Source organism: Artemia sp. Qi Xiang Cuo, chromosome 13, assembly GCF_049724085.1.
Source record: "Artemia sp. Qi Xiang Cuo chromosome 13, ASM4972408v1, whole genome shotgun sequence".
In the NCBI taxonomy this organism is placed as follows: Eukaryota; Metazoa; Arthropoda; class Branchiopoda; order Anostraca; family Artemiidae; genus Artemia; species Artemia sp. Qi Xiang Cuo.
This window is the reverse complement of record NC_142806.1, coordinates 38,975,923-39,002,608: the sequence shown is the minus strand read 5'-3', so window position 1 is coordinate 39,002,608 and position 26,686 is coordinate 38,975,923. Positions and strand designations below refer to the sequence as shown.

Genomic DNA, 26,686 nt, shown 5'->3' with positions numbered 1-26,686 from the left:
AGCCTGAAAAAATTTACCTGATTTTTTAAAGAGGGGGGAAACATCCCCTACAAGTGAAAGAATTTTAATGAAAATCACACCGTCAGATTCAGGGTATCAGAAAACCCTATTACATAGGTTTCAAGCTCATATGTACAAATATCTGCAACTTTGTATTTTTTGCCAGAAGAAAAATATATGAATATAGAAGTTCGTTACGTAAGTTAATTTGTAAATTTCGTCAGAACCAAATTTAGAGACAGCCATTTAGCAAAAGAAAAGTAAAACTTCTATGTAAATTTTGTTTACTTATTCAATGACGGTGAGCCAAAATAAAAGCTGCATTAACTAAAAAACAATCAGAAATTAAAAAAAAAAACAAACAAGTTTTTAAACTGAAAGTAAGGGGCGACATTAAAACTTAAAACGAACAGAAATTATTCCGTATATGAAAGGGGCTGTCCCCTCCTCAACGCCTCGCTCTATACGCTAAAGTTTTTTATTGTTTTAAAGAATAAAGTTGTGAGACAGAGTCAAACCTTAGCGTAAAGAGTAAGGCGTTGAGGAGGGGAAAGACCCTTTCATATACGGAATAATTTCTGTTCGTTTTAAGTTTTAATGTCGCTCCTTACTTTCAGTTTAAAAAACTTGTTTTTTTTATTTAATCCGGGTTGCAGCGGTAGCTAGCAACCTAGTAAGAGACGATCACGTCCAATGTTAAGAAATATTTTTCTTTTTTTCTTTTGTATCCAGAGATAGCTTGGCACTGGAACATCGTAGAGAGTTGTTCAATGGCTCATTTTAAAGGAAATTAATTGGGTTAAAAATCTATAGTAACTAAAATAAATTATTTCTAAAAGAGAATAAATTTTTCCACCAAAAACTGCATTTTTGATGTCTTTTCACACTGCAGTCTTTCAAACATAATTGTATACCAGCGGTAAGATTTGAACCCACGCCTCCGAAGAGACTGGTGGCTAACATCAGTGCCTTGGACCACTCGGCCAGGCTGCCTCTCATAAATAATATATATGTGAATCTGGGTTGCAGCAGTAGCTAGCGACCTAGCAAGAGACGATCAGTCCAATGCTAAGAAATATAATCCGGGTTGCAGCGGTAGCTAGCAACCTAGTAAGAGACGATCACCTCCAATGCTAAGCAATATAAAAACCGATAGTTCCTAAGAAAAGGAGTCAGATCAAAACAAAAAGTACACCATTAGAACCGCCTAGTCCGAAGCCCCTGCATAGTAAAATTTCTGTCCCTTGGCTTGAACAGCAAGGGAAATATATTGGCTTGAAAATCAAGATCCGGGTTGCAGCGGTAGCTAGCAACCTAGTAAGAGACGATCAAGTCCAATGTTAAGAAATATAAAAACCCATAGTTCCTAAAAAAGGAGTCAGATCAAAACAAAAAGTTCACCATTAGAACCGCCTTGTCCGAAACCCCTATATAAGAAACTTTCTGTCCCTTGGCTTGAACAGCAAGGGAAATATATTGGCTTGAAAATCAAGAAAATTGACTTTAACCACGTTATTCTCCCCAAACGGGATATTTTTTTCTTTTTTTTCTCTTTTCTTTGTATCCAGAGATAGCTTGGCACTGGAACATCGTAGAGGGTTGTTCAATAGCTCATTTTAAAGGAAATTAATTGGGTTAAAAATCTATAGTAACTAAAATAAATTATTTCAAAAAGACCATTAGAACCGCCTTTTCCGAAACCCCTGTATAGTAAACTTTCTGTCCCTTGGCTTGAACAGCAAGGGAAATATATTGGCTTGAAAATCAAGAAAAGTGGCAGCTACTACAACATACTGCCTAAACGGGATATTTTTTTTCTTTGTATCCAGATATAGCTTGGCACTGGAACATCGTAGATAGTTGTTCAATGGCTCATTTTAAAGGAAATTAATTGGGTTAAAAATCTGTAGTAACTAAAATAAATTATTTCTAAAAGAGAATAAATTTTTCCACCAAAAACTGCATTTTTGATGTCTTTTCACACTGCAGTCTTTCAAACATAATCGTATACCAGCGGTAAGATTTGAACCCACGCCTCCGAAGAGACTGGTGGCTAACACCAGGGCCTTGGACCACTCGGCCAGGCTGCCTCTCATAAATAAATATATATGTGAATTTGGGTTGCAGCAGTAGCTAGCAACCTAGTAAGAGACGATCAGTCCAATGCTAAGAAATATAAAAACCCAAAACTCCTAAAAATAGAGTCAGATCATTTATCCGGGTTGCAGCAGTAGCTAGCAACCTAGTAAGGGACGATCACGTCCAATGTTAAGAAATATAAAAATCCCTAACTCCTAAAAAAGGAGTCAGATCAAAACAAAAAGTACACCATTAGAACCGCCTTGTCCAAAACCCCTGTATAGGAAACTTACTGTCATTTTATAGTAAAGAACGAAATCCAGCCCATAGTCATGGAAATATAAAATTTAAATGCAATTATGGACCAAGACTAAATCATCATATGCATGATTATGCAACACACTTATCTTTTGACAAGCTAATCTAATACTATGAAGACTAATCGATATAATGCAATGTCACATCATCTTGCATACGAAGAGGAAATTTTGTCATACAAGAATTTCATTTTTAACATTACAATAATTATAATAAAGAACGACCTCTTGCCTATACTATCCGGGTTGCAGCGGTAGCTAGCCATGTTAAGAAATAAAAAACCCATAGCTCCTAAAAAAGTAGTCACATCAAAACATAAAGTACACCATTAGAACCGCCTTGTCCGAAATCCCTGTATAGGAAACTTTCTGTCCCTTGGCTTGAACAGCAAAGGAAATATATTGGCTTGAAAATCAAGAAAAGTGCCAGCTGCTACAACATTCTGCCTTAACGGGATATTTTTTTTTCTTTTTTCTTTGTATCCAGAGATTGCTTGGCACTGGAACATCGTAGATAGTTGTTCAATGGGTCATTTTAAAGGAAATTAATTGGGTTAAAAATATTTTGTAACTAAAATAAATTATTTCTAAAAGAGAATAAATTTTTACACCAAAAAGTACATTTTTGATGTCTTTTCACACTGCAGTCTTTCAAACATAATACCAGCGGTAAGATTTGAACCCAAGCCTCCAAAGAGACTGGTGGCTTACACCAGTGCCTTGGACCACTCGGCCAGGCTGCCACTCATAAATAAATATATATGTGAATTTGGGTTGCAGCAGTAGCTAGCAACCTAGTAAGAGACGATCAGTCCAATTTACAGTAAAGAACGAACCTTAGCCCATAGTAACAGAAATAAGAATATCTAGGTTGCACGGTAGCTAGCAACCTATTAATTACATATTCCGGATTGCAGTGGTAGCTAGCAACCTAGTAAGAAACGCAAAATTTAAAGATGATGATTAGAAGAACAAACCATTGCTTATGTTGGACTTAGTTAGCTGCCTGGTTCTTTGAGGTTCGTCTCTTACTATTCCAACGAAGAAAAAACCGTAGGCTTTTTCCTGTTTTTATATCCGGGTTGCAGCGGTAGCTAGCAATCTAGTAAGAGACGATAGCGTCCAATGTTAAGAAATATAAAAACCCATAACTCCAAAAAAAAGTCAGATCAAAACAAAAAGTACACCATTAGAACCGTCTTGTCCGAAACCCATGTAAAGGAAACTTTCTGTCCCTTGGGTTGAACAGTAAGGGAAATATATTGGCTTGAAAATCCAGAAAAGTGGCAGCTACTACAACATTCTGCCTAAACGGGATATTTTTTTCTTTCTTGTTATCCAGAGATAGCTTTGCACTGGAACATCGTAGAAAGTTGTTCAATGGCTCATTTTAAAGGAAATTAATTGGGTTAAAAATCTTTTGTAACTAAAACAAATTAAAACAGGATAAATTTTTCCACTAATATTTTATACGCCACTTAATTATAGTTTAGGTTAGTAATTCAACAGATAGCCTGGCACTGGAACATCGTAGAGAGTTGTTCAATGGTTCATTTTAAAGAAAATTAATGGGGTTAAAAACTTCTTGTAATTAAAGCAAATTATTTTTATTATCCGGGTTGCAGCGGTAGCTAGCAACCTAGTAAGAGACGATCACGTCCAATGTTAAGAAACATAAAAACCCCTAACTCCTAAAAAAAGATTATTATACATTTATTACATTAAAAGACGATCATTAGAATAAAAAAACTATTGTATACATTAGAATTAGTTAGCTTCTTGATTGTTTGAGGTTCGTCTCTCACTATTTCAAAGAAGAAAAAGCCGTAGGCTTTTTCCTGTTTGTAATTATACATAAGGGATCGATACTGTAAATTGGATTTTTGTAAGTATCCGGGTTGCAGCGGTAGCTAGCAACCTAGTAAGAGACGATCACGTCCAATGTTAAGAAATATAAAAACCCCTAAAACCCCTATTAAGGAAACTTATCACTCTTTGGCTTGAATAACAAAGAAAATATATTGGCTTGAAAATCAAGAAAATTGACTTTAACCACGTTATTCTCCACAAACGGGATATTTTTTTCTTTCCGCTTGATTTTCCTCCTCAACTAGCTGGGCACTGGAAAATCATAGAGAGCTGTATAATAGCTCATTTTATTACAATAAAGAAAGAAACCTAGCCCATATTAACTGAAACATAAATAAAGATTATCCGGGTTGCAGCGGTAGCTAGCAACCTAGTAAGAGACGATCACGTCCAATGTTAAGAAATATAAAAACCCGTAGCTCCTATAAAAAGAGTCGGATCAAAACAAAAAGTACACCATTAGAACCGCCGTGTCCGAAACCCCTATATAGGAAACTTTTCGTCCCTTGGCTTGAAAAGCAAGGGAAATATGTTGGCTTGAAAATCAAGAAAATGGCCGCTACTACAACATTCTGCCTGAACGGGATATTTTTTTCTTTCTTTCTTTTCCACAGATAGCTTGGCACTGGAACATCGTAGAGAGTTGTTCAATAGCTCATTTTAAAGGAAATTACTTAAAGGATCGATATAGTTCATCATAAATGGTGTTAGTCAAATAGTTATTAATAGAAGTTCTGTTTAGTCTTTAAATTTTTTTTACAAAAATATTACATTTTCATGAGTAAGCTTGATGAATGAAGTCATAATCGTAGGATGTAACCATATATGTCGTAATAAGTGCATGCAATATTTATAGTTAAGAACGAACTCTATCCCATGTCAAAATATGGGATAGACTCTGTCCCATATGTATTCTAGTGTTTGCTTTAATATTTAACTTATTTAGCTGCCTGATTGTATGAGGTTCGGCTCTTACTATCCGAAATAAGAAAAAGCCAAAGGCTTTTTCCTGTTTGTAATTTGCTTATCCGGGTTGCAGCGGTAGCTAGCAATCTAGCAAGAGACGATCAGGTCCAATGTTAAGAAATAGAAAAACGCATAGCTCCTAAAAAAGGTCAGGTCAAAACAAAAAGTAAACCATTAGAACCGCCTTGTCCAAATAATAGAAAACTTTCTGTTCCTTGGCTTGAACAGCAAGGGAAATGTTTGGCTTGAAAATCAAGAAAAGTGGCAGCTACTACAGCATTCCACCTAAGCGGCATCTTTTTTTTCTTTTTTTCCAAAACATATAGCTTGGCACTGGAAAATCGTAGAGAGTTTTTCAATGGCTCATTTTAAAGTAAATTAATGGGGTTAAAAATCGTTTGTAATTAAATCAAATTATTTTTAAAATAGAATACATTTTTTTACGAAAAACTGCATATTTCATGTTAAAGATTGATCAATAACGTCATAATCATAGGATGTACCCAGGTCGTCGCTTACTATTCCAATTAAGAAAAAGCCATAGGATTTTACATTAAGGAACGCACTGTAGCCCATAGTAACTGAAGTAACTTAACCCGGGTTGCAGCGGTAGCTTGCAACCTAGTAAGAGACGATTACGTCCAATGCTAAGAAATATAATAACCCATAAATACTAAAAATAGAGTCAGATCAAAACAAGAAATACACTATTAGAACCGTCTTATTCCAAAACCCTTTATAGGAAATTTACCGTCCCTTGGCTTGAACAACAACGGAAATATATTGGCTTGAAAATCAAGAAAAGTACACTATTAGAACCGCCTTGCCCGAAATCCCTTTATAGGAAACTTACCGTCCCTTGGCTTGAACAACAAGGAAATATGTTGGCTTGAAAATCAAGAAAAGTGGCTGCAACAAGGATATTCTGCATCGAGGGCATCTTTTTGTTTCCTTTTTTTCCTCCACCTAGCACCCTTACCTTATTCGGACACACCAAGATTATTTTATTCCCTCTTATCTAATGAGAAATTCCGTGCGTAAGCAATAGGTGATTTGCATTGTGAGGTGAATTGAAAAAATTATATTAATAATTCTTCATGAACATCACTTCCCTTGGGCCAGGCGGGTTTGAACCTAGGAGCCCCATATTGGTAGGCATGATTACTACCACCACAGCAACACAAGGGTATCTATTTGTATTATTTTAGAACATTATGTTATTTATATTATGAGACGATCATTAGAAGATCAAACCACTGCATATATTGGACTTAGTTTCCTGCCTTTTTTTTATGTTCGTTTCTTACTACTCCAAAGAAGAATGCATTTAAAGAACAACAAAAAGAAAGATACATGACAGTATTGCAATGACGGTATGCACTTATATAAAAGGCTGAATACATGTTACAGCTATATATGTCGTCATAGTAAAACTCATATTATAAACATAATATTAAAGATTACATCATTATATTTTACACCATAATCTTTTATAAAACGTTTTATAATCTTTTATAATCTTTTATACCCAACACAAGGGTATCTATTTGTATTATTTTAGAACTTTTGTTAATTATATTATAAAACGATTATTAGAGGATCAAACCATTGCATATATTGGACTTAGTTTCCTGCCTTTTTTTTATGTTTGTTTCTTACTACTCCAAAGAAGAATGCATTTAAAGAACAACAAAAAGAAAGATACATGACAGTATTGCAATGACGGTATGCACTTATATAAAAGGCTGAATACATGTTACAGCCATATATGTCGTCATAGTAAAACTCATATTATAAACATAATATTAAAGATTACATCATTATATTTTACACTATAATCTTTTATAAAACTTTTTATAATCTTTTATAATCTTTTATACCCAACACAAGGGTATCTATTTGTATTATTTTAGAACTTTTGTTAATTATATTATAAAACGATTATTAGAGGATCAAACCATTGCATATATTGGACTTAGTTTCCTGCCTCATTTTTTTATGTTCGTTTCTTACTACTTAAAATAAGAATGCATTTAAAGAACAACAAAAAGAAAGATACATGACAGTATTGCAATGACGGTATGCATTCATATAAAAGGCTGAATATATATGTATGTCGTCATAGTAAAACTCATATTATAAACGTAATATTAAAGATCACATCATGATGTTTTACACAATAATCTTTTATAAAATTTGTTCTTCAATATTCATCAGTTATTTTATAAACGGTGTTCCATACATTTTCATAAGTATTAAATAAAATGCCCAGAGGAGGACCCCAAATCACAAATTTACAATTCAAGAAAATAACAAATCATTTAAACAAGAAGATATTTTTGTCCAACCATCTGGGACATCAAACGTGACAAAACTAAGAGAATGACCGAAAAATGCATATTTACAATTGTTGAAAATGATACGCTGTTTGAAAAAGCTTCTGAAAAAGTTAGAACAGTAGCCAAAACAATAAGAACACGAATATAAAATTTTACTAATGGGCTACTTCTAATTTAAGGCCTATTTCCTTAAATAAACTACAAAAAACGTGACATGATTTAACAACAATAATTTGAATTTAATTAGCCACAAAAAAGACGTTTTGTAAGTTGATAAAAAAACAAAAATGTTAAGAATTGAGATATAGAATTCTCATTTTTATATTTTTAAGTCACATAAAGGGATCTGAGCATTACCTTTGATTTTATTCAATATAAGTATTACATAAATTTTGTTCGATTTGAAATCGAGGTTGGGAGCGATTCTTGAACTAAGTTTTTGACTCAAAAGAAAAATCTAGATCATATGCGAAAATCTCCTGATAGAATATTCAAAAGATTAGGAATGAAACTAGAATAAGAAAATGAGTATACATCAAAGGCATCATTTAGCTATCTTTATTTCTGATTCTTTAAACGCTTATTTTTGACTTTGAGATGAGCGTCTGTTTTGTGTGGTATGGAAAAGGTGTCATTCTAAACACCGGTCTGCACAAAATATCTTTTGACTGAGTTCAAGATCTCTCTCAACAATCCCTGAAAGCTCTAACTTCATACCCTTTGCTGTTTTTAGATATTTCGCATGCGCCCTTTTGACAACCTGGATGCGCATAGTGTCTTTTGATTTATTTCAATATCCCCCTTAACTTCTCAAAAAATGCAGTAATTCTCGCATCTAATTCAAAAAAAATAATCATGGATGAAAAATCAGTAAAAATAAGCTTAAATCATCCAAACAGGTCACTAAACAGGTCAAGAAAGTGTAGCTTTCCTCTGAAGGTATAGCTGTCTTTGGGAATCAGAAGATTATTAACGTCTGATTTGCTACGGACAAAAGGCGTTACCAAATTTATCTAATTAGTTTTTTTTCTTGGTTAAACGTGGCAACACTGGCAACAATGGGATACCTTCTTAATAACCTCATAATTATCAACAAACCAAAAGAATAATCTTAGAAACCCGTACTTTTTTAGCCCATTTTTTTACCCTGGGGTATAAATTTTCTAAAATTTTCTGTATAAACTGGATTTTCTGACAATGTCTTTCTTGTTAAGTTTTTAAAAGAAATTTTAAGTGTGTGGCAAAAACCTATTCTATAACTAAAACTGTTTATTATGATGTTAAAGACGTGGCAATGCTTCAATAACTGTTTGAACTAGATTACACTTGACCTCATTTTTGGAGCTACCATGCGTATTATAAGAAGAATTCACTAAAAAAAATTGTAGATTGTAAGTACTGACACCAAAATTGAGATTTATTAAATATCTGCGTCACCGCCATCTATTTAAAAAGGATGTAACCTGGAAACCTTTAATTTAAAGGAATTTAGTTGAGTAAAATCATTCCAACTGATAGATATATTTGAACTCAATTTGAATTTTGCGACATATTTTCTCTTGGATGCATGGTTTTTTCTGCTATACCTAAATTCATTCAATTCAAAATATAACCTGCCTTGACCTGGCCGAAAAAAAAAAACGAATCGAAGCAGCTGGGGTCAAACCAAAAAAAAGGTACAGAATACAGCATTGGGCTTTACAGTGCCTACTGGTGACTCTGATCTCTGTTTCATGGCTGTTCATCCAATAAACATTATGCGGGGTGGGGCAGTCATCCTGTATTTTCACGCACCCTTCCTGTTTACCCCACGGGTGGTATTTTCCTGCTTGGTGACCGCTGACAAACTACGATGAGAGTCCTAGGAAGCAGAGGCAGATCCAAAACAAATAGTTAACTGCCCAACAACAAAAGGTGAAACGGCTCTTGACCGCATAGATACTAACATGTCTTTGTTCTATAGGACGCCCTCAGAAGGCCCCTGAATAGGAGGAAGCTACCACTTCAACCTTGAGGTACACCCTACATGCAAAGTCCAGTCACGTACACTACAGAAACAACTAGGAGTCGGCCAATCACAAACGATGAGTTGTTTGGTTTCGGCTTAAAACTGGGGCAGCATAAATTCTACGGCTAATGCTGATGAAATGGCCACTGCTTTTCAATGAAAACTTCTTGGCAAGTACTATTTCTATTTCCTTGAAAAAGTTAGCAGAACTTTTCCAGGATATCGCCCATGCGCTACAAAAGAATTTAAAGCGCTAAGCAGGAAAATGTGACAACTTTTTAGGGAAAATAAAAACGAAGAACCGATTATCCTGAAGAATAAAATCAATAGAATGACCCGCTAGGTGGCGGCAGTGTACCACCAAAAGGATGTATCTCATTTATTGGATTATAAGCCTGGACAGTAGTACAAAAGGATAAAGCAAATGAAAGGTAAAAAGTAGACTGGACTAGATTTTGGCTCTGACGAGCAGGATTAACAAACTGCAGATCACCTACACACTCACCTGGCAGCGATGGTTCAGTCACTTCCACCACTAAACTCAGAAGATTGTCCGCATCCATCTCTAGATTTTATGGATTTCCCCATCATCACGAAATATCAAGTTCGTCTAAAATTGAAGAAGCTGAAGAAGACCATTATTACACAACTCAATATTCCTGTTGACCTCATTAAGGCTTTTCCTGAATTTTTGAGTGCTCCATTAACTTTAATATTCAACGAGATTACAATATCAGGCCACTACCCACAAAACTGGAAAAAGGGATTCATAACCCCTATCCGCAAAAAAGAAGCCACCTTTCATTTTGCTGGTGTACGGCCTATTATGATGTTCTCTATTTATAGCAAGATCTATGAAAGTTTCATCGTTGGGTGGCAGGAAATTTTATTCTGCATAACATTGATCCTCAACAATTTGGTAATATTCCCAAAAGTTCAACAACCGTTACTTAGTTACTTTGCTTGATAAGATTTTAAAGCATCTAGATGAACTGGAACGCTTGGTCAACCTCATCGCAATTGACCTAAAGAAAGCATTCGATTTGATCTGCCAAAGAACCCTTACCCGCAAGCTATTAAAAATTTTTAATGTTGATACATATTTAGTAAGAGTGGCTGCAAATTTTCCTTCAGGTAGAAGTAAAAAAAAAACAAGTAGAAATCACCCTTTTCTGATCCCCAGCCAATCTACTATGGAGTTCTCCAGGGAACAATTTTAGGCCCTCTCCTTTTTGGTTATAATAAATGAGTTTGTAAACGGTGAGTCGGAGCGCTTTAAGTTTGATGATGATTTATCCACACTGGAGCTTTGTGAAAAGAGTGTTTCAAGCGAGGCAGAAAAAATAAAGGCGGTTTTATCACGCCAAGCTGAGGAGGGCAACATGATCGTCAATCGCCAAAAATCGCTTGTAACTTTTTTTTTCTGAGGGACAACTCATCCTCTGCTTTGCAGAATGTTTCGGGTTGCAGCATCATGGATATCAAACTCTTAGGAATATATCTCACAGATGACCTGAAGAGGGTAAAACAGAGGCAGGAGATGATCAAACGAGCAAACCTGGGTATCCTTTCTTTCAAACTTTTTGATGGTCATGGTGTCCCAAACCCCGGTTTCTATATATTTTCCTTACATTTATTAAACTGCTGGTATGATATGCTTGTCCCATTTGGCAAGATAAACGGACAAAGATACTCCTCAAGTCGAGTGTGAGGAAGAGAAGAAGATATTTTTGTCCAACCGTCTGGGATATCAAACGTCACAAAACTAAGAGAATGACCGATAAATGCATATTTACAATTGTTGAAAATGATAAGCCGTTTGAAAAAGCTTCTGAAGAAGTTAGAACAGTAACCAAAACACTAAGAACACGAATATAAAATTTTACTAATGGGCTACTTCTAATTTAAGGCCTGTTTCTTAAATAAAGCACAAACAATGTGACATGATTTAACTATAGTAATTTGAATTTAATTAGCCATAAAAAAGACGTTTTATAAGCTAATAAAAAAAAAATATTAAAAATTGAGATATAGAATTCTAATTTAAATTTTTAAGTCACATAAAGGGATCTGAGCATTACCTTTGATTATATTCAATATAAGTATTGCGTAAATTCTGTTCGATTTGAAATCGAGGTTGGGAACGATTCTTGCACTAAGATTTTGATTCAAAAGAAAAATCTAGATAATATGCGAAAAGCTCCTGATAGAATGTTCAAAAGATTAGGAATGAAACCAGAATAAGAAAATGAGTATACATCACAGGCATCACTTCGCTGTCTTTATTTCTGATTCTTTAAACTCTTATTTCTGACTCTAAGTTTTAAAAACAAATTTTATATGTTTGGCAAAAACTATTCTATAACTAAAACTGTTTATTATGATGTTAAAGACGTGGCAATGCTTCAATAACTGTTTGAGCTAGATTACACTTGACCTCATTTTTGAAGCTACCATGCGTATTATCAGGAGAATTCACTAAAAAATTGTAGATTGTAAGTACTGAAATAAAAATGGAGATTTATTAAATATCTGCGTCACAGCCATCTATTTAAGAAGGATTTAACATGGAAACCTTCAATTCAAAGGAATTTTGTTGAGTAAAATCATTCCAACTGATAGATATATTTGAACTCAAATTGAATTTTGCGACAAATTTTCTCTTGGATGCTCAGTTTTTTCTGCTACACCTAAATTCATTCTGTTAGTATCATGTTAGTATCTCTGCTTGGTGACTGCTAACAAACTACAACTAGAGTCCTTGGAAGCAGAGTTAGGTACAAAACTAATAGTTAACTGCCCAACAACAAAAGGTGAAATGGCTCTGGACCGCATAGATACTAACATGTCTTAGTTCTATAGGAAACCCTCAAAAGGCCCCCGAATAGGAGGAAAGCTACAGCTTCAACCTTGAGGTAACCCTACAAGCAAAGTCCGGTCACGTACACTACAGAAACAACTAGGAGTCGGCCAATCACAAATGGTGAATTGTTTGGTTTCAGCTGAAAACTGTGACAGCATTAATTCTACGGCTAATGCTGATGATTTCATCCTTTCATTGAGAACTTCTCCGCAAGTACCATTTCTATTTCCCTGAAAAAGTAAGCAAAATATTTTCAGCAGATCGTCCATACGTTTCAAAAGAAATCAAAGCGCTAAGCAGGAAAACGTGACAACTTTTCAGGGAAAAAACACAAAGAAGCAACTATCCTGAAGAATAAAATCAAAAGAATGACCCACTAGGCAGCGGCAGTGTACTACCAAAAGGATGCATCTCATTTATTGGATTATAAACCTGGACAGTAGCACAAAAGGATAAAGCAAATGAAAGGTAAAAACTAGACTGGACTAGATTTTGGCTATGACGAGCAGGATAAAGAAACTACCGATCCCCTAAACACTGACCTGGCAGCGATGGTTCAATCCCTTCCACCACTAAACTCGGAAGATTGTCCGCATCCATCTCCAGATTTTATTGATTTCCCCATTATCACGAAATATCAAGTTTGTCTCAAATTGAAGAAGCTCAAGAAGACCATTATTACACAACTCAATATTCCTGTTGACCTCATTAAGGCTTTTCCTGAATTTTCGAGTGCTCCATTAACTTTAATATTCAACGAGATTCCAATATCAGGCCAGTACCCACAAAACTGGAAAAAGGGATTCATAACCCCTATCCGCAAAACAGAAGCCGCCTGTGATTTTGCTAGTGTACGGCCTATTGTGATGTTCTCTATTTTTAGTAAGATCTATGAAAGTTTCATCGTTGGGTGGCAGAAAATTTTATTCTGCATAAGATTGCACCTCAACAATTTGGTAATATTCCAAAAAATTCAACAAGCCGTTACTTAGTTACTTTACTTGATAAGATTTTAAAGCATCTAGATGAACCGGAAAGCTGGGTCAACCTCATTGCGATTGACCTAAAGAAAGCATTCGATTTGATCTGCCATAGAACCCTCACCCGCAAGCTATTGAAAATTTTTAATATTGATGCATATTTGGTAAGAGTGGTTGCAAATTTTCCTTCAGGTAGAAGTAAAAAAAACTAAGTAGAAATCATCCTTTTCTGATCCCCAGCCAATCTACTGTGGAGTTCCCCAGGGAACAATTTTAGACCCTTTCCTTTTTTGGTTATAATAAATGAGTTGGTAAACGGTGAGTCGGATCAGTTTAAGTTCATTGATGATTTTTTCACATTGGAGCTGTGTGAAAAGAGTGTTTCAAGCGAGGCAGAAAAAAAATGGCGGGTTCATCACGCAAAGATGAGGAGTACAAAATGATCGTTAATCGCGAAACTTATCCTTTGCTTTACAGAATGTTTTGGGTTGCAGCATCATGGATCTCAAACTCTTAGGAATATATATCTCACAGATGACATGAAGAGGGCAAAACAGAGGCAGGAGATGATCAAACGAGGAAACCTGGGTATCCTTTCTTTCAAACTCTTTGATGGTCATGGTGTCCTAACCCCCCGCTTACTACGTATTTTTCTTACATTGTTTAAACTGCTGGTATAGTATGCTTGTCCCGTTTGGCAAGATAAACGGACAAAGATACTCCTCAAGTCGAGTGTGAGGAAGAGGCAAGATTCCACCGCTCTACGGAAACAATTCCGGGACACCCCTGAAAAGATGGTTGACGAAGTTATCGGCTATGCTCCTGCAAAGCTGAGAAAAGATTATGCTGAGAAAAGAGATGAGCGGGCGTTTAAAATTCAGTGCAGATTTCGCAGAGGGAGAGGGTGTACTGACCAGATCTTCATCCTTCGTCTCATTCTGAAACAGTACAAACGCTACAATCTTCCTATAATTAATTTGTTTCTGGATTTCGTCCCTGCTTTCGACTCTGTAGCACGGCCGGTTGAATATATAGAGCTGCTGAAGGCCTAATATGACCATTGCAAATTGATTGCAAGAATGCTGGGTGAAGAAACTGAGGCCTTCAAAGTGGATAGCGGGGCAAAACAGGGATGCTTATTGTCCACTGTTTTGTTTAATTACTGTATAGATTGGGTTCTATAAAGAGGACTCTCGAGTTTTGATGGTGTCATTATGAGATTGGGCATTAATAGGTGAATTGCATTGTGAAGTGAATTGAAAAAATTATATTAATATGATTCATAAATATTACTTCCCTTGCTGTCTTTGGGAATCAGAAGATTGTTAACGTCTGATTTGCTACGGACAAAAGGCGTTACCAAATTTATCTAATTAGTTTTTTTTTTTTTCATGGTTAAACGTGGCAACGCTGGCAACAATATGATACCCTCTTAATAACCTCATAATTTTCAACAAACCAAAAGAATAATCTTAGAAACTCGTACTGTTTTTAGCCCATTTTTTACCCTGGGGTCTAATTTTCTAAAATGTGCTGTATAAACTGGATTTTCTGACAATGTCCTTCTTTTTAAGTTTTAAAAAGAAGTTTTTAGTGTTTGGCAAAAACTATTCTATAACTAAAACTGTTTATTATGATGTTAAGGACGTGGCAATGCTTCAATAGCTGTTTGAGCTAGATTACACTTGACCTCATTTTTCAAGCTACCATGCGTATTATCAGAAGAATTCACTAAAAAAATTGTAGATTGTAAGTATTGAGACAAAAATTGAGATTTATTAAGTATCTGCGTCATTGCCATCTATTTAAGAAGGATGTAACCTGGAAACCTTTAATTCAAAGGAATTTAGTTGAGTAAAATCATTCCAACTGACAGGTATATTTTTATTCAAATTGAATTTTGCGACATATTTTCTCTTGGATGCTTGGTTTTTGCTGCTATACCTAAATTCATTCAATTCAAAATATAACCTGCCTTGACGTGGCCGAAAAAAACGAAAAGAAGTAGCTGGGGTCAAACCAAAAAAAAGGTACAGAATACAGCATTGAGCTTTACAGTGCCTACTGGTGACTCTGATCTCTGTTTCATGGCTGTTCATCCAAGAAATGTTATACGGGGTGGAGCAGTCATCCTGTATTTTCACGCACCCTTCCTGTTTACCCCAAGGGTGGTAATTTCCTGCTTGGTGACCGCTAACAAACTACGACTAGAGTCCTTGGAAGCAGAGTTAGGTCCAAAACAAATAGTTAACTGCCCAACAACAAAAGGTGAAACGGCTCTGGACCGCATAGATACTAACATGTCTTAGTTCTATAGGAAACCCTCAGAAGGCCCCCAAATAGGAGGAAGCTACCACTTCAACCTTGCGGTACACCCTAGAAGCAAAGTCCGGTCACGTACACTACAGAAAGAACTAGGAGTCGGCCAATCACAAATGGTGAATTGTTTGGTTTCGGCTGAAAACTGGGACAGAATAAATTCTACGGCTAGTGCTGATGAAATGGCCACTGCTTTTCAATGAAAATTCTTCGCAAGTACCATTCATATTTCCCTGAAAAAGTTAGCAGAACGTTTTCAGCAGATCGTCCATACGTTACAAAAGAAATCAAAGCGCTAAGCAGAAAAATGTGACAACTTTTCAGGGAAAAAACACAAAGAACCGACTATCCTGAAGAATAAAATCAAAAGAATGACCCACTAGGCAGCGGCAGTGTACCATCAAAAGGATGTCATCATTTATTGGATTATAAGCCTGGACAGTAGTACAAAAGGATAAAATAAATGAAAGGTAAAAAGCAGACAGGACTATATTTTGGCTATGACGAGCAGGATAAAGAAACTGCAGATCACCTACACACTCACCTGGCAGCAATGGTTCAGTCACTTCCACCACTAAACTCGGACGATTGTCCGCATCCATCTCCAGATTTTATGGATTTCCCCATCATTACGGAATAGCAAGTTCGTCTCAAATTGAAGAAGCTGAAGAAGACCATTATTACACAATTCAATATTCCTGTTAATCACATTAGGTTTTTTTTCTGAATTTTTGAGTGCTCCGTTAACTTTAATATTCAACGAGATTAAAATATCAGGCCAGTACCCACAAAACTGGAAAAAGGGATTCATATCCCCTATCCGCGAAAAAGAAGCCGCCTGTGATTTTGCTGGTGTACGGCCTATTGCGATGACCTCTATTTTTAGCAAGATCTATGAAAGTTTCATCGTTGGGTGGCAGAAAATTTTATTCTGCATAACATTGATCCTCAACAATTTGGTAATATTCCAAAAAATTCAACAAGCCATTACTTAGTTACTTTACTTGATAAGATTTTAAAGCATCTAGATGAACCGGAAAGCTGGGTCAACCTCATTGCGATTGACCTAAAGAAAGCATTCGATTTGATCTGCCATAGAACCCTCACCCGCAAGCTATTGAAAATTTTTAATGTTGAAACATATTTGGTAAGAGTGGTTGCAAGTTTTCCTTCAGGTAGAAGTAAAAAAAACTAAGTAGAAATCAGCCTTTTCTTATCCCCAGCCAATCTACTGTGGAGTTCCCCAGGGAACAATTTTAAGCCCTCTCCTTTTTTGGTTATAATAAATGGGTTGGCAAACGGTGAGTCGGATCGCTTTAAGTTCGTTGATGATTTACCCACACTGGAGCTGTGTGAAAAGAGTGTTTCAAGAGAGGCAGAAAGAATAATGGCGGGTTTATCACGCCAAGCTGAGGAGGGCAAAATGATCGTCAATCGCGAAAAATCGCTGGTAACTTTTTTTTCTGAGGGATAATTCGTCCTTTGCTTTACAGAATGCTTCAGGTTGCAGCATCATGGATATCAAACTCTTAGGAATATATCTCACAGATGACCTGAAGAGGGCAAAACAGAGGCAGGAGATGATTAAACGAGCAACCTAGGTATCATTTCTTTCAAACTCTTTGATGATCATGGTGTCCCAACCCCCCGCTTACTACGTATTTTCCTTAAATTTTTTAAACTGCTGGTATAATATGCTTGTCCTGTTTGGCAAGATAAACGGACAAAGATACTCCTCAAGGCGAGTGTGAGGAAGAGGCAACCCTCGAAAAGGAAGTTAGACGCGGAGAAACTAAAAATTCAATCAGTGAAAGAAGACTTCTGCCTGAAGTTACAGAACCAGTTTTCAAACCTGACAGACTGTCATGAAAATCCCACCACCCTACGGAAACAATTCCGGGACACCACTGAAAAGATGGCTGACGAAGCTATCGTCTATGCTCCTGCAAAGCTGAGAAAAGATTATATCTCAGATAAAACTGTACAACTAATTGAGGCTAGACGACAGGCATCAAACGCATCAACCGCAGTAAGAAAGATCATTACGTTAACAGATTAAAACCAGCTTATGTCGGGACCACCAGCAATTTTGGAATGAGGTCGCCCTAGATACGGTAAAAGCAGCCATAAATAGTGACACAAGGAAGTTGTACAGAAAACTCAAAGAAACAACCAGAAAAAAGTCTCCTATCGTCGGTCCCTTAATAGACAATCAATGTAACACGATTCCTGACGTGCAAGGTAAACCTGATCACTGGAGAAATCACTTTAAAAACCTGCTTAATCCTAACACAGATGGGCAAGATAGGTCGATGATACTGCCATTAACAGCTGAAAAACCACCGTATGAAATTGACATGGCTCCGCCTTCAACTTCAGAAATACTAAATGTGGCTAAACGGCTTAAAACTAATAAGTCGCCTGGCGAAGGTGGTCTCCCCCTGAGGTCTACAAGGCGTCTCCAAATGTTTTAGCGGAACCCCTCTTCATTCTTATATGGGAGATAAAAGACCTTCCCGTGTAATTGATAAGTGCCATTAATAATCCCAGTATTTAAAAAGGGGAACAAATGTGACAGCCGTAACTACAGAGGGATATCACTGATGGACATGGCCAACAAAGTATTTGCGATGATTTTGCTCAAAAGGTTCGAGGGAGCAAGAGATGAGCCGGATGCGTGAAAATCAGTGCAGATTTCATAGAGGGAGAGGGTTCAATAGCCAGATCTTCACCCTTCGTCTCATTCTGCAACAGTGCGAACGCCACAATCTCCCTTTAATTAATATGTTTCTGGAGTTCGTCACTGCTTTCGACTCTGTAACACTGTGGGTTGAATTTATAGAGCTGCTGCAGACTGTCTATGACCATTGCAAAGTAATTGCAAGAATGCTGGGTGAAGAAACTTAGGTCTTCAAAGTGGATAACGGTGTAAAACAAGGATGCATATTGTCCTCCGTTTTGTTTAATTACTGTATAGATTGGGTTCTAGAAAGAGGACTCTCGAGTTTTGATGGTGTCATTATGGGATTGGGCATTAACGTGTCTGACCTGGACTACGCGGATGATATTGTTACTCTTACTGTTGATCCAGCAACTGCCCAAGAAATGCTAAATGAAATAGCATATTTCTCTTACCTGTTGGGTATGAAGATCAATATGCTCAAAACTTAAGTTATGGACCTAAATATACAGTTGCATTATCAGCTTGTGCTTTACAGACAGGAACTGGAAAAAGTCGATAGCTTCACTTATCTTGGCTCACTAATAGACTCTTGTGGAGGCTGTGACCTTGACGTACAGAACAGAATCAACAAAGCACAAGCCATATTCTCACAACTTAGCCGCCATTTGTGGAACCGACGGGAGATCAGTTTTAAGACAAAAATTTATGTCTACAAAGTGGCAGTTAGGTGTGTTCTATCCTATGCAGTTGAGACCTGGCTACTGAAGGCACTACATATCCATTATTTGGAAGTCTTTGACCACCGCTGTTTACGAAAAATCCTGAGGATTCGATACTCCGGCGGAATCTCAAATGCTGATGTGCGTCACGGCTCCTGTAGCATCCAGTCCATAGCCACGATTGTCAAACAAAGAAGACTGCGTTGGTTTGGCCATGTCATGAGAGGACCCATGACCGCATCATCAAGCAAGTACTTCTACCTGCCCCTCTCTCAGATTGGTGCAGACGCCTGGCTGGTCAATTGATAAAGTTGGTGGGCAACAGTCAGAAATCACCTCGATACGATTATTGGATTTCAGACGTTTGGCAAAAAGTGGGAGAGCTGCTGGCTCCAGTTTTTTGAAGAGCTGGCATAAGATCGCAACAAATGGGAGTCAACCATAAGGAATCTTCCAAATGCCGGGTGAGGTGTTCACGTCTGGTCCCGTAGCAAGCACAAGTAAGTAAGTCCCGTTTGGCATTACGGTCTGACTTCGGACCAGAGGGACCACCTGGACTGGAAAGGATCCATTACTGAGCTCTTCTGGTAGTTTCTAAATTTCCCAAAGTCTCTTATTGCTCCCTTTTAAAACAATTTTCTCTTTCGGTATGTCATGATGAATTGTGTTTCAAATTTGGTATCGTTTTTTTTTGGCAAATCCCCGGCTTCGTGAAATCTTTCCCTCCCCCGAGCATCTCCCTTCTTGCCAACGGCTCCCGCGATACGTAGCTGAACTGGTACCTAAAACTCAGCCGGTACCAGCACGACATATAGCAAATAGTTTACGCAAATAGTTTTGTTCCCTCGTTTGTCAAGATTTTTAATACTACACTAACTCGTCAATAATTTTACATATTTATTTGTTTTAGTTCATTATTCTTTTTATTCGTTGTTGACTTTAAAGATTTTTTTTTCTTTAACTTGAACTTGGAGTTAATTATTCTAATTTTTTGTTTTTACAGATACTTGGGATATTTCAATGTCTTAAGTTTTAGTTTGACTTTGTTTGTGATATTTTGAGTCAACATATAAATTTGTATGACGATGGCTATGGCTGTGATTTTTATATGTTTAGTGCCTTACCTTTTATTATGACGAGAACTACCACTGATCCGCATGACCGTATAAGGCGTTTGACAAAAAAGCGTTGCCGAATTTAACTAGTTAGTTTTGCTTATTTGTTTTCACAGTTCAACGTGGCGACACTGACAAAACTGTGATGCCACCCTAATAACTTCATTGTTTTGAAGCAACCAAAAGAACAATCTTAGAATTTCGCAGTTTTTAGGTATGAATAGACCTAAAGTGGGTTCAGAAGTTTATTTACTTTTATTGTTTTTTTATGTTTTCTATTTTAAACATTGTATGGGAAATATTATCTTTTAAATTGGTGTATTTTAGTGTACTTCAAAATCATTAAATGATATTAATTTGAGATTTACAATTATCAGATATCTACCAAAAGCTTCTTTATACAAAAAAAAAAAATCTCATTTTATCCAGATGCGTAATTCATTAGAATTACTGGCTAGATCAAGGAGGGTCTGGGTTGGGTCGGCCGGGATTGAATTGGACATGGGATTGGTCTGGACAGTCAAGTGGCCAAGTTCGCTAAGCCACAGTGGCTTAGCAAAAATTCTAATAAAATCAAGATATATGCACCATCTATTACCTTATTATCAGTAGTTTGGATCTAGATACGCGCAGCCATTTGAATCCTATTTTGCAAATGGTTTTTTATTGCAAAGTGTTTTGCAAGTGTTTTTTACAAGTTTTTGCAATGTTTTTTTCTATCATAAATTTTTTTCAAGCGTATATGCAACTCAATAGAATGGCCTAGGCTGTTGGATTTGAAATAGGATCCTTTAGATCAGAGGTAGATCACACAGGAAGATTTTAGACGAGCTGATTGGGTGCCATCTATTTGAAAAATATCACATTACTTAATTGTCGCAAGAAGACTCATGGGGATGGGATGGACATATCAATCGAGGGCTGGTTCGCACATTTTATGTCTGTCTGAACCAACTCTGTCTCTAAAACGTTGGTATTTGGGGTAGAAACACACAGAAGAATCCTTGACAATAAGTATTTTTTACTCAGTAAAAGGGAAAAACTTTCTTTTGTACATATAAATTACACACAGGAAAAAGGCTTTGACTTTCTGTTAGCTGGAACCTAGTAAAAGGATGAAACACAATATTTAATAGGAGTTTAGCATAATGTCAAGGCCTGATTCAGTTGTCACGACCCCCGTCGCTAATCCCCTAGACTGGTCAAAGAAACAAGTGCATAAAAAAGCCTGGTTGGCCTCATTTTTAAAGAGGAATGAGGATTTATCACTTACAACCCCAGAAATATATCCTCCAGTTGAAAATCTCAGCTGAAGTAAAGAAGAGAAATGTTAAAGATTGTTTGTTGACCTACGACGATGGAATAACTACGACGATGGAATATTAAAATATATGAATTAAAAAATTTCTTTGTTTTTCGTCATGTACCTGCGTTGAGGTGTCCTCCAGTGACCCACTTCCCCAGTATTTCAGTATTTCTTTTTTTTCACGTTCTACTTTTTATTTAGCCATGTTCTTTTTCGTTACAATCAAGATTATATTGAGACATACGAATGTTTTTGTTCATATATACAACCTCTCGAGACCCACTCTCCATTGTGATGTAATTGTTTTTGTTGTATTAATTTGATTAAATAAAACAGTTGAAGATCTTAATTAAATTTCTTGAGGTATCCAAATTAATGCTTCTTCTATTGCTAATAATAATAATAAAAAAAAAGTATAGCTGCGAATTAACAGGCAAAATAAAAAAAAGAACACCGATGAAACTTGAATTTCAAATGAACCTGTATTCACATAGCTAATTTAAAACAAAATAAATAAATTAGAAGTTTTGGCACAATACAAATAATAGACTAGAACCTCCTGTACTTTGGCACATTCAGTAGTTTTGAACGTAATCAGGAATTTAAACAATGAACATAAAAGAGTATTATTGCAGGAACTTAGACAACCCTCTTATCCAATGCAAATCCAACGGTCTATTGAGTATTCTAGTGCAGCTAACCATCTGAAAAAAGGAAATGATATGCAGCTAACCATCTGAATAAAAGGAAATAAAAGGAAAAAATACAAATTAACTTGCGTTAGATTGGAGACTAGTTTAAACAAGCAGATACTGTACAGCGTTTCAAGGAGTCTTTTTAATGGTTTACTACATTATTTCGGTGTTACATCTCTAATTTTTTAGTTTTTCCCCATGTCACTGTGTCAGCATACTACTCATCTCAAACCCACCTCTTCCACCCATCAAAAAATTCCATTTATTGACGATCTCCTGCCTTTTCCCACCGTTTCCAGCAACAAAAGCAAAATTTAAGAAAAAAAAAAATCAAAATATTGACCCATTTAGCATAGAGTCAGAACCCGACTGCGGTTAAAGCTGGCGTGATAGCCACTGCTGAATTGGACGATGTAAATAGGTTAAATGTAACAGTACTGACGAAGGGAAAGAAAGTTCAATTTTTACGCCCCACCCTCACCTTTGACCTTCAGCCTGCTTTGGAATAAATAGCAAACAAACAAAGAAACAGACACAAAAATGAGGCAATTGGATTATTTCAATTCATGTATTTCGTTAAGAAACTGCTATGGAAAAAGGAAAATTCAACCAGGCATCTTCCCAAGCCCATTCGTAAGGTCTAGAAGAGAAGCTTCATATTGAAAGCCAGGTAAAACTGTTAAAAACTAGAATCTATTCGGGAAAGAAGTTGCATTTTCCTCAAACGGTATTGTTTCGGAAATGCTGCAATCTATACGGAAAAATCAAGAAAAATAAACTCGTATATATTATGTATCTTTTCTCTTTTTGGAGGGGGGAGGGGAGGATGAGGATTTGTGCAAATAGTTAAAAGAACATAGATATAAAATGTCAAAATCGCTTTTTGAACCTCTGCCAACGATTGTTTTTTGTTATAGATATTCAATTCTTTTCTGGATTGAATATCTAATGAATGTGCATGAATAAAAATGAATCTGCATTGTCAGTTTAATATATATATATACTGATATTTAGTAATCGAAATGTTAATATTATTTTATTGATTAAAGTTATAAAAGTAAAAACATTAATATTTTTTCAGTAAAGTGCAAATTATGTTCTGGCCTTGGGAAGGCATAGGGGTTTTAAGCCCAACTTATGTAAATTTCTGCTCGTTTTGGGTTTGACTCGGTTATCTATTGTAATTTTTGTTCGTTTTGGGTTACATTTATTTATCGATGCTGATTTGTGGTGGTTTAACACTTGCTAGATTATATGATTTTATTTTTGCTCATTTTTGGTTTAATGGAGTTCTTTACTTTTCTTTGAAAAACTTATTTTGAGGAAAAAGTTTTTTTTAAACTAATATAATGAAAGAACAAGAGAAAAAGTAAAAGAAAGAACATAGAAAATTAAAGAAAGAAGGTACAATGCTGATTTAGGCTTGAATGCAAGTACGAAAAATGGGCTATTCGGACAATTTATGATCCTTATCCATTGACTTTCATTATGTATTCAGCCTCCGATTTATCATCTACAGCCTGAGAAATCCCTGAATATCGTCTTGGGTAAAAATCAAACGCCTTTAGTGGAACGTTCACTTAATATATCCTAACTTTGAACCTTCATGCTACAAATGTAGCCTCAGATTTATAATCAACAAGATAAGAAACTTTTAAATACTAACTTTGGTGGAAATCAAGCACCGTTTTTGAAATATACATTTGCTCATTTCGATTTAGGATAGGATGAAATATTTTAATCCTTAAACTTTTAATCTTTTAAACTATAATCTTTAAAGTTAGAAAAATGACTGTATTTTTGGTTTGCTTCTCCAGAATTATCTAAAATTAAGAACATTAATGTTAACCATCATTAATCGTTTCAAAAATCGTCCGATCATGTTAACCTTGAACATTCAAACCTTTTGTGTGATTAACTCCAAATTTACATTTTCTTCTTTAATAAGAGTATTATAAAAGACTGCGGCTTGTTTTCTCATCAAACTATCGAAAAGAGATTTAATTAACAATCTCCTTCATATCTTTTATTGGTAATGCCTTTAAAGTAAATTTATGTAAATTTCTTTTCTGGTTTTATGAGGGTAGCTGGCAATTATATATATATATATATATATATATATATATATATATATATATATATATATATATATATATATATATATATATATATATATATATATATATATATATATATATATATATATATATATATATATATATATATATATATATATATATATATATATATATATATATATATATATATATATATATATATATATATATATATATATATATATATATATATATATTAGTTAGTATGTATATATTTATATATATTTTTATTTATATTATTTTAGTTTTAGATTCCTTTTTTTATACAGAAAACGCTTTTTCTATGCTTTAGTTTTTCATACCTTGTTTTATACGGGCGAAATATTAATTTGATTTTTGTTCTCTTCGTTTCCATTACTGGCCATAGACCCGTTTGTTATTTTCAGATTCATTTCTTTATTTAGTAAATTTTTTAATTCCTATGATTTGCTTAAAGCTTCTTAAAATAGCAAAACAATTGGCAATTAACTTTGTTTTATCAGACTGTCCATTATGATCCAGCGGACCAGATAAATATTCCACAACGTATGAACCAAATATCTGTAGTCCCTCTGTATGTTTTTTCGGTATCAAATCTTTTCTAGTATTCAACAAACATCTCACAGTTAGTTGAGTTTTTAAAAGCTAATTTTACATTGTAGTTTTTTATTCGTTCTTTAATTTGCGTGAAAAACAAGGGACGTACAGTAAAGATATAGAATTTGTGTGTGTCTTCTTCCACCCATGTATTGGGGACAAAAAAATAGATGACGGCTATTTCTCGTTTACGATAAGCTCAAAATTATAATAATTATCTCTTTGTAAATCTAATTATCCACAAATAGGAAATTATTTTCCTTTTCAATTGCAAGACTAGTTTACCTCAGGGCATTTATATGCTCTGAAAACTCTACACAATTCAGACTCCATATAGCAAATATCGCTATCATGATATAGGGAATTGGAGGGCTTTTTAGAACATCATTAATGGTCTGATAACCACAGGCGTAAATGATTTCTTATGACCTCTTTCCACCCCATTTGCTGACGACCTGCTTTTCGTTTGGCCCTAGATAGACGGAATATTATTTTTATTTTTACTGTTTGTTTTTACAATTTATTCAGTCAGAATTTATATATAATGAACACGAAATGCCTATGATGAGATAAAAGAAAAACATTACCTTTTTCGGTCGAAGTCACTCTCAGCACTAAGATGAAAATGTCTATGACGAGGATCAGACGGAAGAAGCTCAAATCCTAGTCTTCTTCCTCCTCCAGTACTACTTTGGACCCGGTATCCATGCAGAAACACTACACCTGAAATGAATTTATGCATCGTGACCATTCAAACTTCACACAAGCTACTTTAACTTATCCTTTATAAGATCGCATTATTCTGTCACAAAAGGATTGCACGTCATTTTCCCATGGTTTCTTATGATTCGGATTTTGTCCTGAAATTACCACTGCTACTACTGCTAAGAGATCCCTGCAGTCCCAAGCCAGCAAAACTCAATAAAGAGGCTCCAACTTGTTCTCCATCCCAATCTGTTTAAAACTCTTTATCCCCTCCCACAAGTCTCGAATTCATTTAAATACTCAATTATGACCTCTTCTTACCCCATTTTGGAACGACTTGCTTTTCTTTTCGCTACGGAGGGAAATAAAAAAAAAATCACAACTTTTGCCAATCTTTCATCCTTAATCCGTAAAACATGGCCCAGTCATATTAACCTTTCTTTCATTCTAGTCCTAGAAAGTGGGATTGAACCATGTTGCTTCTATAACTAGCAGCATAATAAAAAATACGTTTTTCCGAATGAAAATTAAGAGCAATAATAAAACTTAAAACAATAAGAAATTATGCTGTATATGAGGTGGACTTCCTCCTCTTCAAGTCTCCCCTCTTTACGTTAAATTTGGACTTTTGCTCCAAATCAAACAGTTCGTGATAACGAACTATATAAGTAAGGAGCTATCCGGCTCAATAGTAACCGAAATTCTAAAAAACTGAATTTTGATACCCATTGACACTTCAAAAGGATCTACCTTTTATGCTGATTTCATATATATATATATATATATATATATATATATATATATATATATACACACACACACACACACACACACACACACACACACACACACACACACACACACACACACACACACACACACACACACACACACACACACACACACACACACACACACACACACACACACACACACACACACACACACACACACACACACACACACACACACACACACACACACACATTCTCTCTCTCTCTCTCTCTCTCTCTCTCTCTCTCTCTCTCTC

The 26,686-nt window shown here is 35.5% G+C and overlaps 2 protein-coding genes across 7 annotated transcripts in view; one reads left to right on the top strand and one right to left on the bottom strand.

Annotated features, from left to right (window-relative positions):
• The first annotated feature begins 18,914 nt into the window (after window positions 1-18,914).
• Window positions 18,915-19,448, top strand: LOC148945261 (uncharacterized). The gene has a single exon (XM_089098990.1). It carries the CDS (start codon window positions 18,915-18,917, stop codon window positions 19,446-19,448), a length of 534 nt encoding a protein of 177 aa, XP_088955116.1.
• A 2,584-nt stretch (window positions 19,449-22,032) lies between these two features.
• The window catches only part of LOC148945260 (uncharacterized), a 160,596-nt gene continuing 155,942 nt past the window's right edge, over window positions 22,033-26,686 (bottom strand). For all 6 annotated transcript variants that reach the window (XM_089098763.1, XM_089098760.1, XM_089098764.1 and 3 more), the window contains 2 exons: window positions 25,539-25,674; window positions 22,033-22,267 (listed from right to left, as the gene is read on the bottom strand). In XM_089098763.1, the coding sequence (XP_088954889.1) occupies window positions 22,216-22,267; window positions 25,539-25,674 (188 nt within the window). In that variant the 3' untranslated portion in view covers window positions 22,033-22,215. The remainder of the gene's footprint in view (window positions 22,268-25,538; window positions 25,675-26,686) is intronic.

Bases quoted from the DNA above. Each gene is read 5' to 3' on its own strand.
- LOC148945261 (XM_089098990.1), top strand. From the start codon at position 18,915: ATGGACCTAAATATACAGTTGCATTATCAGCTTGTGCTTTACAGACAG.